The following is a 15,009-nucleotide window of genomic DNA, read 5'->3' on the forward strand; positions in this document are numbered from 1 at the left end:
TCCCTGGGAGCTGCACTAACCCCTCAGAATGAAGCATTAGGAGGTGATCCATGTGTGTTATATCATCTAATATGTTTCTTAACAGATTAATACCCTATAATGTGGCTTCACTATTGTTCCCTATTATTGTTTTTATGAACTGCTGCTTTATAAAAAAAGACTATAAAACCGTACATTTATACAGCCCAGCTTTTCAATCCTTCAGAGATATTACACAGTCCAGGACTGCACAGAATGACCCCTCATACTCTCAGAGATATTACACAGTCCAGGACTGCACAGAATGACCCCTCATACTCTCAGAGATATTACACAGTCCAGGACTGCACAGAATGACCCCTCATACTCTCAGATTGACATGCCAATGGGAAGAACGATATGAAAATAATGACCTTCCTAATTTGGAGCAGAATCGGGTCGTGGTGCTTTCAGCAGCCTACACCCATCTTTACAAACAGATTTTATATTGGTGTTCCTGAAGCAGATGCAATAAATGACTCTGACAGCCTTCCCGGCAGCTCTTACTGCTTTCTTTCATTGGCGACCAAGCCAACAGGACCATGGCAATGGGACTGGTGAAAGGGGAGATCTGTGTAACTGCGATGTGCTGTAATGTGGTGGTGAGTTTGTGACGGGCTCTGCTGTACTCGGTGTCTGCAGCTGTGTGTTTACTCTGCTCTCCTCGCTTCCCAGCCTCCGTGGAGCATGACTCACTGCTCCCGGGGACAACTAAATACCTGACGGCTTTGTAGAGAGCGAGAGGAATGTCAGGGCTGGATGCTGGGAGCTGCTGCCAAAAAATGTGGAGGCTCGCAGAGCAGAGATATCCACAATCAATTACAACCCAGCCTTAGCATTCATCATTCTCAGCTCTCCAGTACTGTTCCCCTGCACCTTGAAAAGTGATAAAACACTCCTCTCTCAGCTCTCCAGTGCTGTCATTACCAGCACCTTAATAATAATGAGCACTGATCTAAACACTCTCATTACAGCGCTGTGATTAAAAACGTTTCCAAAAACCATCAAGTTATTATACTGTTTGTGATGGACCTCAATGATAATCAAACTCTCCCATCAAAAAGGCTCCTCAAAGCAGACTGGGATGAAGCATGTTGGCGTTGCGCCGTGCACTGAACCCCATGCAGGTGAATCCTGTGCAACGCTGAAATGCTTCCCCACAATCAGCGTTGGGGAGTCTTTTCAGAATATATTTTTTCCTGGAATAGTTTAGAAGTGATCTGTGGACACGCAGGCAGGGAGCTAGTCCCTCTGAGGAAGGTGCAGCTGGAAGGTGTTGAGACACGAGTGACGCTCTTTGTTTTCAATGTGCTCGGGCTGGACCTGCTGTCTGATTACCACTTTCAGGGGTGACGCATGTCTTGTTTTTGTAGCTGCTGGCACGGAGAGCCCGACTGAAATTACTACTGATGATAATGAATGTGAGGAATCTGAGCCAGCCTGTCTGAATCATGAAGCAGCCGTCAGTCAAACGAGGGAGCATGTGGCAGAGGCCCAGGTCTTGCCATGCTCGCACACGCTGGCCCTGCTGCTGCTCCACCCTGGAATTTGCAACTTGTACATAGTTGTTTATTTTTCCTTTTAGAATCCGACTGGGTTTTTGTTTTTCCATTCAGATAGAATTGCGCAATGGGAGTGAACAGCTTTGAGGTCCTAGCCCTGCAAATATCAAGATGAAGTGAAGCTGCTTCTGCAGCCGGGCCCAGAATGTACAGCACTGCCCCCTGTGGAGGGGCTGGGACCCTGGCTGCTCTGCGAGAGAGCCACATAAACACAGCCACTGTAATTGCATGTGTCTCTGAGCTTTCATACCTGACAGTCTGTACCTGTGACTCACCGTGTTACACCGAGAGGAGGCTCGTACCCCCGGGCTGCAGCAGCTTCATTTGTTCCCACCTCAGACCGAGACCTCGCTAGCTGAGTGTGAGACAGGGCACTTGCACACAGACAACACGTACACTGCAGGGATGGAAATAAGACTCCCAATGCACAGCGGTTCGATCCACTCCTGGTTTCACTATGAGTCTAATAAGACTCACCTGAGCTTGTAACCTATCCACTGTGGCTAATCAAGCTCATAGTAAAACCTGGAATGGAAGAAACAGCCATGCAATACTGACTCCAACCCTGTGTGTGTCTGTGTGTGTGTGCATGTACGTGTCTCTGTGTGTGTGTGCGTGTGTCTCTGTGTGTGTGTGCGTGTGTCTCTGTGTGTGTGTGCATGTACGTGTCTCTGTGTGTGTGTGCATGTACGTGTCTCTGTGTGTGTGTGCGTGTGTCTCTGTGTGTGTGTGCATGTACGTGTCTCTGTGTGTGTGTGCATGTACGTGTCTCTGTGTGTGTGTGCATGTACGTGTCTCTGTGTGTGTGCGTGTGTCTCTGTGTGTGTGTGCATGTACGTGTCTCTGTGTGTGTGTGCGTGTGTCTGTGTGTGTGTGCATGTACGTGTCTCTGTGTGTGTGTGCATGTACGTGTCTCTGTGTGTGTGTGCATGTACGTGTCTCTGTGTGTGTGTGCGTGTGTCTCTGTGTGTGTGTGCATGTACGTGTCTCTGTGTGTGTGTGCATGTACGTGTCTCTGTGTGTGTGTGTGCGTGCGTGTACGTGTCTCTGTGTGTGTACAGAACTCCAGCACAGTATAAAAGGAGGCAGGTTTTATTTGTGCAGTATCACATTTTACAAGCAGCCTGCGGGACGCACTAATCTGATCTTTTCACTGGAGTTTCTCTCTTCTTTCTGTTGACCAGGAAGAATTCCAAAGAAAAGAAAACAAACTGCTTCCCGCAGCAGCGCAAGAGTTAACCAGCGAGCCGCTTGGGATTGGATGCATTCCCCAGGCTGTCAGGAACTGCGTCCACGATGGTCCACTGTCCTCCGGGTCCCGCAGCAAACCCCCCCCAGCGTTTCAATGTGTTTAGCCCTCTCCCCTGGAAGCAGGGTGTCTCGGCAGCGGTCAGGCGCTGCTGCTGCCTCCAGGGCTAGCTGCTTTGGGAGCCGCTGTCTGGGTCATCACAGTGCTGAATGAAGTTGTCAGCCATGGCCTTGACAGCTCTGTAGCGATGAGAGATGCTGTTCTTTACCTCCTTGGGTAGCTCTGCGTACCTGGAGAGATAGAGAGAGAGAGAGAAAGCACTTGAAACTCACACCAGCCCTGCTGCACCAGCGCTGGCTTTCAGAACGAGAGAGAGAGAGAGAAAGCACTGCGCTGCACTGCAGTCCTCTTCACAGGGCTTGTGCGAGGCTCTCAGCAGACAGCAGAGCTGCTGTCCTTTCTTTACACAACTGAGAATGCTGCTTGGCTTGCACTGCCATCTGGGGGCAGTCAAGAGGGAGTGCATGTCCCATTTCTGATAGGCAGGAATTCGTGTTCCTCTGAAGATACTCACGTCTTTTCATAACCATCCGGTTGAAAGCAGGGATCCCAGCCGAAATCACGGGGTCCCCTTGGTTCAACGATTTGACCCTAAACAGAGATCTGAGTAAATAACCCGTCCCACACAGACCAGTATACTGTGCTGTTTAAGACACATGCACAGGGGTGTGAGTGTGCGAGAGGAAAACCTCAAATGTTCTCACCCTGGTGTTCTATGCAAACAAATCAATCAATCAATAAATAATGGATAATCAATAGGACTCACTTCGGTCTTCCCTCTGAACAGGATCACTGGCGCCTGCTTCCCAGCGCTGTACGCGAAGGTGCAGAGAGCAAACGCAGACTTATCCTCAAAACCGGCCAGCAGCTTGTACAGGCCTGGGGGAGGGGGGAGGGGGGGGGGGGGATAGGGAGGAAGAGGAAGGGGAGGGGGGGGAGGAGGAGGGCAGAGACTGGGCTTAGAGGGAGACTGGTTTTTGTACTGCTGAGTTTTGTGTTTCACTGTTTTCATCACAACACAAACCTCATCTTTGAGACACGAAACTCAACACACAAGACAGAACCCACATGGATGTGTGCCGTGCTGCAGAGAAAGCTGTGAGGCATTAATGACCTGAACTCTTACCTTCAGGCTTCAGCTTAACCAAAAACCATTTGCTGCAAAAGAGAAAGAGAGACAGACAGAAAGGGGAGTTTAACAAGACCCTGCTGCACTGGAGAAACACATAGAGGAGGAGAGGAGATAACCACCGGCTCCTCAAGCACGCACTACATATATACACACATATACATACACATATATACATATCTATATCATCCAGTCCTTTCTCACACCACCCTAACCTCCAGCCTCTACCTCCCACACTGTGTTTTGTTCAGTTTGCATTTGCTGGAGTGTTTAAGAGCCCAGCGTGTACCTGTGAAGGCTGTGTGCCACTGGGTGTCACTATTTCCCCACTCACTAAGTGTCCGCTATGCCATTGCAGTGGAGGGGACACATGTTACAATCACACAGGTTAGTGATACTCACATGTAGGGTCCGGGCAGCCCCCCCAGAGCATTGAAACACAGGCAGGTATCCTCCACAAGCACAGGGCCGTCGACCTGCAGAGAGAGAGAGAGAGAGAGAGAGGGAGGAGCAGTGCGACTGTGTCTGCCTGTCTCTGCCAGTCTATCTGTCTGCCTGTCTCTGCATGTCTGCCAGTCTATCTGTCTGTCTGCCTGCCTGCCTCTGCATGTCTGCCAGTCTATCTGTCTGTCTGTCTGCCTGTCTCTGCATGTCTGCCAGTCTATCTGCCTGTCTGTCTGCCTGTCTGCCAGTCTATCTGTCTGTCTGCCTGTCTGTCTCTGCATGCAGAGGTAGGAAACGAATCCTCCTGCAGATGGAATCCAGGAGTTCAGTAGCTCTGCCGGTGTGAGAGGACAGCTTTTCAAACCCTGGGACTGTGTGGTCTGGGCTGTCGCTGAGTCATGAACTCGGTCGGATTGTTCTGATTGTGTGATCTGGGCTGTTGCTGAGTCATGAACTCGGTCGGATTGTTCTGATTGTGTGATCTGGGCTGTTGCTGAGTCATGAACTCGGTCGGTTTGTTCTGATTGTGTGATCTGGGCTGTTGCTGAGTCATGAACTCGGTCGGTTTGTTCTGATTGTGTGATCTGGGCTGTTGCTGAGTCATGAACTCGGTCGGATTGTTCTGATTGTGTGATCTGGGCTGTTGCTGAGTCATGAACTCGGTCGCTTTGTTCTGAGCTGGATTCGAAAGGCATGAAAGTCTAGTGATCTAGCCGGCCCCAGCAGCCTTTGCAAAGGAGAGTCCTCCTCTCTCTGCTCTGTTAATAAAGTCAGTCATTAAACATGACATTATAGATCTCAAGACTGCCTGCCTCACCTGCCGGGCTGCTTCCTGGCACTTCTGTATGGTGATCTCATCCGGCTCCCCCTGGTACTCTGGCACTGAGGGGGAGACAGGGAGAGAGAGAGAGGGAGAGACAGAGAGAGAGGGAGTCAGAGAGAGACAAGGAGAGAGAGAGAGAGGGAGGGAGAGAGGGAGGGAGAGAGGGAGGGAGAGAGACAAGGAGAAAGAGACAGACAGAGAGAGAGCGGGAGAGAAGGAGACAGGGAGAGAGAGGGAGGGGGGAGAGAGAGAGAGAGGGAGGGAGGGAGGGAGAGATATCTTCAGTTGACAAGACCCAAACAGCATGCCTACATGGAAGCACCATTAAAAAAGATAACTTAAGCTTAACAAATTTGTCATGGGATGATGAAAGAATGCTAACGTGTCAGGTTTTCAACGTGGCGCAGTCAGACTGCGCTGGTTACAGACACTACACTTACAGGGCAGAGAGCTGGTTACAGACACTACACTTACAGGGCAGAGCGCGGGTTACATACACTACACTTACAGGGCAGAGCGCGGGTTACATACACTACACTTACAGGACAGAGCGCTGGTTACAGACACTACACAGGGCAGAGCGCGGTTTACAGACACTACACTTACAGGACAGAGCGCTGGTGGTTACAGACACTACACTTACAGGGCAGAGCGCGGGTTACAGACACTACACTTACAGGGCAAAGCGCTGGTTACAGACACTACACTTACAGGACAGAGCGCTGGTTACAGACACTACACTTACAGGACAGAGCGCTGGTGGTTACAGACACTACACTTACAGGGCAGAGCGCGGGTTACAGACACTACACTTACAGGGCAAAGCGCTGGTTACAGACACTACACTTACAGGACAGAGCGCGGGTTACAGACACTACACTTACAGGGCAAAGCGCTGGTTACAGACACTACACTTACAGGGCAGAGCGCGGGTTACAGACACTACACTTACAGGGCAAAGCGCTGGTTACAGACACTACACTTACAGGGCAGAGCGCTGGTGGTTACAGACACTACACTTACAGGACAGAGCGCTGGTTACAGACACTACACTTACAGGGCAGAGCGCTGGTGGTTACAGACACTACACTTACAGGGCAGAGCGCGGGTTACAGACACTACACTTACAGGGCAAAGCGCTGGTTACAGACACTACACTTACAGGGCAGAGCGCGGGTTACAGACACTACACTTACAGGGCAGAGCGCGGGTTACAGACACTACACTTACAGTCAATCTTCTTGGACACCAGCTTGTAGGGGAACTTGTCTCCTAGAATCTGAATGACCTGTTCAGAGGAGAGAGGACGCATTGCTGCAATAAAACAGACACACTACCAGAACACCTCCCAGCAATACAATACACTTCCTATTCAAATCAGATTTAAGAGGCTCTTAACAGTATCTTCACATCCATTCACAACTTCTATATATTGACTTTAATAAATGTTATGGCAGTAAAAATATGATTTGCACAAAACTCTTAAACCTGGGGCATGTTATGTCAGGGATGGCAATACGACTCCCATTGCCCAGCAGTTTGATCCATTCCTGCTTTTACGAGGAGTTCAATAAGACACTCTGACAGTTAGGGTTAGGAATGTGTTTGGTGCAGATGCTTGCATTGAAAACACTGTACTACCAGTCGCGTCCATAAACACTTCCTAAAACACAAACGCTGCGTAAACAATTCGCTTCATCTGTGTTACGATTGTTACTGTAAATTACCCTACCACTAGTTTCTTTTTTTTCAAATGTATTTAAGAAGGATAGAACCCTTGATATACATCTCATTTCCAATGCAGTCCTGACAAGAGAAGCCGAGTTGAAATGATATTATAAAATCAATGGCAAAAGGAGACGAAACAAACAGGACAGAAATACATTGACTCATAACAGTAAGTCTGCCCAGCACCAGATCGGTAGAAATCCGTCTTGTGAGAAGCAGCGACCCCACCCTCACCCTGTCCCCTGTCCCCTGTCCCCTGTCCCCTGTCCCGGTCCCTCGCTGTCTGATCTCGCAGTTCTCACCTCCTCCAGTTTCTTCGCATTCCCAGTCACGAACACCACGCTCCTGCCGACAGCCGCTGCCATGCTGTCTGTCTCTCACACGGACAACTCAACATCCGGTCCTAGTGGAACCACGGGGAACCAATCACCGCGCTGGACCGCAGCGCGCCCAATCAACGAACAGGTCCGCTTTGCGAAACGTGTAGAATTAGCCAATCAGAGCTGGCAGAGCTACGCAGATTGCGGCCCGGTCGGAAACAGCAGCTGATCGCAAACACACATGGGGACACGAGTTTTGAGATCAAATCTAATAACATATACCCGATGTTGTAAGATAACCAATGAAAGCGCTGCAGATCAAGACGCAGGGATCGTAAATCGCTATGAATAAGTTACAGCATTGTTGAATTTCTTTAAAATCGAAAGGCGGGCACGTTGGCGTCTGATCTTTAGTTATATCTGGAGTTCGGTTTCTAACAGGTTTTATTACAGATTTCAGAATCTAACAGGATGCTGGTATTTTGTTTGACGGAGTGTTAGTTTGCTGTGGTAGATCAGATTGATTTCTGCTGACAGATCGAAATGGCCGCATGAATAATGCCGATATTATTAATATTATAAAGCATCTACACGCCTACGGCACACATTCCTGAGCAGAGCAGAAGAGGCGCCTTTCTGAGCTGAGTCCGCATGTCGTGAATGCGCCTGCCTTGGTTCAGTAGTCAGTTACGAGGTTACTTTAGGGTGGTATCGCAGTATAGGTACATTTAGACAGATCTTTAATTTGAGAGAAGCATCGATAACACGACAGGATGAACTTGCTACCCAAGAGCTCGAAGGAGTTCAGCTCGGCGGAGTACTGGGAGAAATTCTTCAAGAAGCGCGGCGACAAGTCATTCGAGTGGTACGGGACTTACACGGAGCTGTGCGGAGTCCTGCACAGATACATCAAACCGACAGACGCGGTACACCAGCTATTATTATTAATATTAGGGTTAATATTACGGTTATTAGTAGTATTATTAGGGTTATTATTATTATTATCAGTGTTATTATTATTATTATTATTATTATTATTATTATCAGTATTATTATTATTATTATTATTATTATTATTATTATTATTATTATTATCAGTATTATTATTATTATTATTATTATTATTATTATTGTTAGTAGTAGTAGCAGTAGTAGTGTTATTATTAGTAGTAGTCATAGTACTGTTATTACTTTCTGATTATTATAAACCCCAAGCGGCTGTCTGCTCCCCTCCCAGGTGCTGGTGGTGGGCTGTGGGAGCTCGGAGCTGAGTGAGCAGATGTACGACGCTGGCTACCGCGCCCTGACCAACATCGACATCAGCACGACCGCCCTCGCCCGCATGCAGGAGCGCAACTCTGCGCGGCGACCCGACATGGCGTTCCTGTGCGTCGACGCCCAGCACATGGAGCCCTTCAGCGACGGCAGCTTCCAGGCCGTGCTGGACAAGGGCACGCTGGACGCCCTGGCGCCGGACGGCTCGCCGGACACTCTGGGGCGCGTGGGGCGCGTGTTCGCGGAGGTGTGCCGCGTGCTGAGAGTCGGGGGGCGCTACGTGTGCGTGACGCTGGCCCAGGAGCACGTGCTGAGGGCTGCTGTGGATCACTTCAGTGCGGAGGGCTGGGCGGTGAGAGTGCACAGGGTGGAGGGGCAGGAGGGAGGGTTCTGCCTGCCTGTGTTTGTGCTGGTCTGCACCAAGTTCCGCCGGCCAGCAGAGGGCGGCGCCGCGCTGCCCCAAATCCTGGAGGTGTGCGAGGGGGAGGAGGGCCCCCCCAGGAGGCTAGGGGCCCCGGAGGAGCTGCTGGACGCGGTGAGGGAGATTCAAGCCTACGCTCTTCTCCGGAGCCAACTGGCCTCGCACACGGACCCTGCCCAGACACCCACCCTGCAGCTCTGCCATGCCCACACCGGCCGGCCACGGTACTCCTGCCACGTCGTGGACAGCCCTGCCGGCGCCACGCTGCACAGAGCCAGCCATTTCGCTGTGTTTATCGGTGAGTGGAAGGGAGGGAGGGGGGTGCCTGCTGTTCTGACACTCACACTCACTCACACACACACCCTCACTCACTCACACACACTCACTCACTCACACACCCTCACACACCCTCACTCACTCACACACACACACACACCCTCACTCACACACACTCACTCACACACACTCACTCACTCACTCACACCCTCACTCACTCACACACACACCCTCACTCACACACACACACCCTCACTCACTCACACACACTCACTCACACACTCACTCACACACACTCACTCACTCACTCACACCCTCACTCACTCACACACACACACACCCTCACTCACTCACACACACTCACTCCCTCACTCACTCACACACCCTCACTCACTCACACACACTCACTCACACACTCACTCACACACACACACACACACCCTCACTCACTCACACCCTCACTCACTCACACACACACACACCCTCACTCACTCACACCCTCACTCACTCACACACACACACACCCTCACTCACTCACACACACTCACTCCCTCACTCACTCACACACCCTCACTCACTCACACACACTCACTCACACACTCACTCACACACACATCCTCACTCGTTTGGTGTGTGTTTGACCCTTGTACTGTTTACAATGTGTAAGAAACTGGTGGCTGGTTTCACAGACCTTGATCAGGAGTAGTTTAGGTAGGTGAGGTGCCTCCTGGGGTCAATCTTGGCACACCGGTGTAATTGTAATTATTCTATATAATTGATCAATTACACATTTATTTGTCATTCGATCATTATTGGAATTGCAATATCAGCAAGCAATGCTGCTGTAATTGTAAGAGTGACTCTAATTGAGCCCAGGTCTGGAGAGGTAATCCAGGGTTCGTGCTGATCAGGGTCTGTCACACCACGTGCACAAGGAGCCCCAGCTGCTCCTGCACGCCTCTCTGATTGGCTTGTGTTCTGCAGTGCCTCAGGGCCGGGAGACGAATTGGCTGTTCGGCACGGCTGAGGGGCGGAGCCAGCTTGCTGGCAGCGCCGGGTTCCGCAGACTGGTTGTCGTGGCGATGCACCGCGACCAGGAGTACCAGGACATGGAGGCCATCCAATCGGAGCTGTCCGCCAAGGTGATGGAGCTGGCACCGCCCGGACTGCCAGCCAATCACCAGGTAAGGGGGCGGAGCTTCCACTTAATGAGAGGACAGTGTGTGTTTGCAGTGTGTTTGCAGAGTGTGTGTGTGTTTGCAGTGTGTGTGTGTTTGCAGTGTGTGTGTGTGTTTTTGCAGTGTGTGTGTTATTGCAGTGTGTTTGCAGTGTGTCTGTTTGCAGTGTGTGTGTCTGTGTTTGCAGTTTGTTTGCAGTGTGTGTGTGTGTTTGCAGTGTGTTTGCAGTGTGTTTGCAGTGTGTGTGTTTGCAGTGTGTGTGTGTGTTTGCAGTGTGTTTGCAGTGTGTTTGCAGTGTGTTTGCAGTGTGTGTGTGAGTTTGCAGTGTGTTTATAGTCTGAAGTAACTCCTCTCTATCCCCCCTGGTGCAGGTCCCGTTCCTGTCAGTAGGGGGCGACCTGGGCCAGCGGTCGGTGATGCACCGGGGCTCGAGCACGCTCAGTGGAGACTTCGTGGTGGAGGACGTGCGCGGCGAGGAGGGGCGGCTGTACCGCCGGCTCGTCTTCCTGAGCAACAGCAGCGTGGTGCAGTCCGAGAGCCTGCTGGGGGAGACCGGTAACCCAGGTAACACACACACTGCAGAGGGGAAGTGACCCACAGAGAGCATGTGTGTGAACCACAAGCAAGCGTCTCAACCCCTGTGCAAAAGAGCCGGGCTCATTTTAGAGGTCAGAGGACAACGCAGGTGCCCGTCCAGACTACAGGGGTCACTGGTGCGCGGTGAGCTGAGGACACCCTGACTGATGATTTCACGCAGTTTGAGCAGACAGAACCCAGCCTGCACAACATGACAGCTCTCAGAACAGGAAGTGACACGTCTTCCTGTCCCAGCAGGCTCAGGGCGCAAGAGGAACAGGAAGAAGAAAGGCCAGCGGGCGGGGCCGGTGCAGGCTCCTCCCCCGGAGGGGCGGGGCCAGGCCGTGGACAGGAGCTTCCTGTGCTGCGCGCATCATCGGGTGATGGTGTCGGGGCTGGCGCTGCTGAGGGGGAGGGGCACAGACCTGGCAGGTACAGGAAACGCATCACAGGAGTGGGTGTGTCACAGTATGCATCCGTGTGGGTAGGTGGGTGGGTGGGTGTGTCTCAGTGTGCGTGCGTGTGGGTGAGTGGGTGTGTCTCAGTATGCATCCGTGTGTGGGTGGGTGGGTGTGTCTCAGTGTGCGTGCGTGTGGGTGAGTGGGTGTGTCTCAGTATGCATCCGTGTGGGTAGGTGGGTGGGTGGGTGTGTCTCAGTGTGCGTGCGTGTGTGTGGGTGGGTGTGTGTGTGGGTGAGTGGGTGTGTGAGTGGGTGTGTCTCAGTATGCGTCCGTGTGCATGCTTGTGGGGGTGGGTGGTTTGGGGTGTGGAGGTGACACGGTGTTTCTCACTCACTCTGGTGCTGTGGTTGTTTCAGAGGGCCCTGTATCGGTGCTGCTGGTGGGGCTGGGCGGGGGGGCGCTGCCCCAGTTCCTCCACGACTATGTGCGCGGGTCCCGGGTGCAGGTTCTGGAGATCGACCCGGCCGTGCTGCAGGTGGCCTCGGGGTGGTTCGGGTTTGAGCAGGACGACCGGCTGACTGTAACGCTGGGGGACGGGCTGGAGCTCATCGACGCACTGGCACAGGGAGGTGAGTACCAGCTTCTCCCTCTCCCATTCTCTCAGACGCACTGGCACAGGGGGGTGAGTACCAGCTTCTCCCTCTCCCATTCTCTCAGACGCACTGGCACAGGGGGGTGAGTACCAGCTTCTCCCTCTCCCATTCTCTCAGACGCACTGGCACAGGGGGGTGAGTACCAGCTTCTCCCTCTCCCATTCTCTCAGACGCACTGGCACAGGGGGGTGAGTACGAGCTTCTCCCTCTCCCATTCTCTCAGACGCACTGGCACAGGGGGGGAGTACCAGCTTCTCCCTCTCCCATTCTCTCAGACGCACTGGCACAGGGGGGTGAGTACCAGCTTCTCCCTCTCCCATTCTCTCAGACGCACTGGCACAGGGGGGTGAGTACCAGCTTCTCCCTCTCCCATTCTCTCAGACGCACTGGCACAGGGGGGGGAGTACCAGCTTCTCCCTCTCCCATTCTCTCAGACGCACTGGCACAGGGGGGGGAGTACCAGCTTCTCCCTCTCCCATTCTCTCAGACGCACTGGCACAGGGGGGTGAGTACCAGCTTCTCCCTCTCCCATTCTCTCAGACGCACTGGCACAGGGGGGGGAGTACCAGCTTCTCCCTCTCCCATTCTCTCAGACGCACTGGCACAGAGGGGGAGTACCAGCTTCTCCCTCTCCCATTCTCTCAGACGCACTGGCACAGGGGGGGGGGGAGTACCAGCTTCTCCCTCTCCCATTCTCTCAGACGCACTGGCACAGAGGGGGAGTACCAGCTTCTCCCTCTCCCATTCTCTCAGACGCACTGGCACAGAGGGGGAGTACCAGCTTCTCCCTCTCCCTCTCTCTCCCATTCTCTTTCTTTCTTTTTATTTATTTGTTTGTTTGTTCTTTTCCTCTTGTCAACCCAGGGAACTGCAGCTATGATGTCATCATGTTCGACGTGGATAGCAAGGACCCCACTCTGGGGATGAGCTGTCCTCCGCCTGCCTTTGTGGAGCAGTCTTTTCTGGAGAAAGTCAAAAGCATTCTGACCCCGCAAGGTACTGTGAGACTCCCTGTGACTGCACACCTACCCTTCTTCATCGGAAATATTATATTAATATAATATTAATCTCCTTCCCCTCTCTCCTGTCCACTTTTCTCCTCTTCTCCTCCCCTCTCTCCTCTCTCCTCTTCTCTCCTCTCCCCTCCTCTCATGTCCCCTCTCCTCCTCTCCTCTCTCCTCCCCCTCCTCCTCTCCTCTCCTCTCCTCTCCTCTCCCTGCAGGTGTGTTTGTGCTGAACCTGGTGTGCCGGGACCCTGCCCTGCGTGTCGGGGTGCTGTCTGTGCTGCGGGGGCTGTTCCCCCAGATCTACGAGTGCGGGATCGAGGACGAGGTGAACGAGATCCTGCTGTGCCAGCAGGGGCCCCAGGAGCAAGCACTCACCCCCCCGGAGCTGCTCTCGGCCGGCCAGGCCCTGCAGGGGGCGCTCCGGAGGCCGGGGCAGCCCTGGGACTGCAGCCTCGACATCGCCGCCCTACTGGAGAACCTGAGGATCGCTTGATGGGACACTCAGACCCACAGCCATCACACCGCAGGAGGGGTCTTTATTATGCAAGCCTTGTGAGGCGCATTCAGAAATACTAAAAGAAAGCTGATCAGTTCTGTGACAAACATTTGAACCAGAGGTTTTTCTCAGTGTCTTCAATAGCACAGCGTTTCTAATAGAACGACAAAGCGAGTCATTGAAGACACTGAGAAAGACTTCCAGTGGATTGTGTTTCTGTAGTGTCTCTAGATGTGTCTCTATTGGGTGTGTCCCTGTGTTAGCTGTGCTGACTCTGGAGAGCTGGTTGACAAGCATGACGATGCAAGCAAGGCATTGCAACGCCGCCAAATACACTTATTAATTCATTTCAAAGCTGTTTTCGAGGATTGCTGTTTTTTTTGTTACAATGTAAGAAATAAGACACAGCAAGCCGGCCCCTTGTCCACATGTCTCCTCTGTTTGTGTGTATTTGTGATTCCCTGACTGGATGTGGCTTCTTGAATGAAAAGGTGCCCCGTCTGCGATTGTCTCAAAACACGAGAAACTCAATAAAACAACTTTCATACAAAATGTGTCTCTGTTGTTTACTCTTGATCACCTGTGCAATGTGGGTGTGAACAACAGAGCAGCACTAGACTGAGCGTCTCGGACACGAAGACAGCAGAGCAGCACTAGACTGAGCGTCTCGGACACGAAGACAGCAGAGCAGCACTAGACTGAGCGTCTCGGACACGAAGACAGCAGAGCAGCACTAGACTGAGCGACTTGGACATAAAGACAGCAGAGCAGCACCAGACTGAGCGACTTGGACATAAAGACAGCAGAGCAGCACTAGACTGAGCGACTTGGACATAAAGACAGCAGAGCAGCACTAGACTGAGCGACTTGGACATAAAGACAGCAGAGAGGAGAGGGGGAGGGGAGAGAGAGGAGAGGTGGAGGGGGAGAGGGCAGAGGGGAGGGGTAGAGACCAATTAAGAAAAAAAAAATTGTAAAGATTTCAAGAAAGGAGGCAACCGGTGTTTAACCCTGCATCTGTTTGCTATACTCCCTTGTGTGCTGCTGGCACTGCGGCTCTCCCCGAGTCCCGGGCTGTGCCTGAGCCGCTCGCTCTCTCTGTCGCCCCCTCTCTGCAGGATGGTGCAGCAGTTCTCAGTGGATTTTGAGAAGCGGATCGAGGGTTCGGGGGACCAGGTCGACACGTTGGAGTTGTCCGGGGGAGCAAAGATCAACCGCATCTTCCACGAGCGCTTCCCCTTCGAGCTGGTCAAGGTGCGGCCACTCGCAGTGCCAGATCCCAGTACAGAGCTGTCAGTCTGCAGTGCCTGATCCCAGTACAGAGCTGTCAGTCTGCAGTGCCCGATCTCAGTACAGAGCTGTGTCATACTTGCAGTGTCTGATCCCAGTACAG

General features: G+C 52.3%; 2 protein-coding genes across 4 annotated transcripts; one reads left to right on the forward strand and one right to left on the reverse strand.

Moving 5' to 3' along the window:
* Nucleotides 1–2,656: 2,656 nt before the first annotated feature.
* On the reverse strand, nt 2,657–7,441 carry LOC117412529 (inosine triphosphate pyrophosphatase). The gene is made up of 8 exons (XM_034020987.3): nt 7,316–7,441; nt 6,516–6,573; nt 5,280–5,344; nt 4,421–4,494; nt 4,016–4,047; nt 3,656–3,768; nt 3,404–3,480; nt 2,657–3,119 (listed from the first exon to the last, which is right to left on the reverse strand). The coding sequence occupies exons 1-8, from the start codon at nt 7,376–7,378 to the stop codon at nt 2,996–2,998; spliced, it is 606 nt and encodes a 201-aa protein (XP_033876878.3). The 5' UTR covers nt 7,379–7,441; the 3' UTR covers nt 2,657–2,995.
* Nucleotides 7,442–7,516: 75 nt separating this feature from the next.
* On the forward strand, nt 7,517–14,168 carry LOC117412513 (eEF1A lysine and N-terminal methyltransferase). 3 transcript variants are annotated; one of them, XM_034919365.2, is made up of 8 exons: nt 7,517–8,259; nt 8,571–9,327; nt 10,290–10,489; nt 10,855–11,047; nt 11,315–11,491; nt 11,877–12,089; nt 12,978–13,109; nt 13,336–14,168. In XM_034919365.2, the coding sequence occupies exons 1-8, from the start codon at nt 8,107–8,109 to the stop codon at nt 13,611–13,613; spliced, it is 2,103 nt and encodes a 700-aa protein (XP_034775256.2). In that variant the 5' UTR covers nt 7,517–8,106; the 3' UTR covers nt 13,614–14,168. The 3 variants fall into 3 exon arrangements, with proteins under 3 accessions (XP_034775256.2, XP_034775257.2, XP_058887381.1); XM_034919366.2 differs by having other exon boundaries at nt 11,318–11,491; XM_059031398.1 differs by lacking the exons at nt 12,978–13,109; nt 13,336–14,168 and adding an exon at nt 12,125–12,306.
* Nucleotides 14,169–15,009: the final 841 nt, after the last annotated feature.

Source organism: Acipenser ruthenus, chromosome 10, assembly GCF_902713425.1.
Source record: "Acipenser ruthenus chromosome 10, fAciRut3.2 maternal haplotype, whole genome shotgun sequence".
Lineage (NCBI taxonomy): Eukaryota > Metazoa > Chordata > Actinopteri > Acipenseriformes > Acipenseridae > Acipenser > Acipenser ruthenus.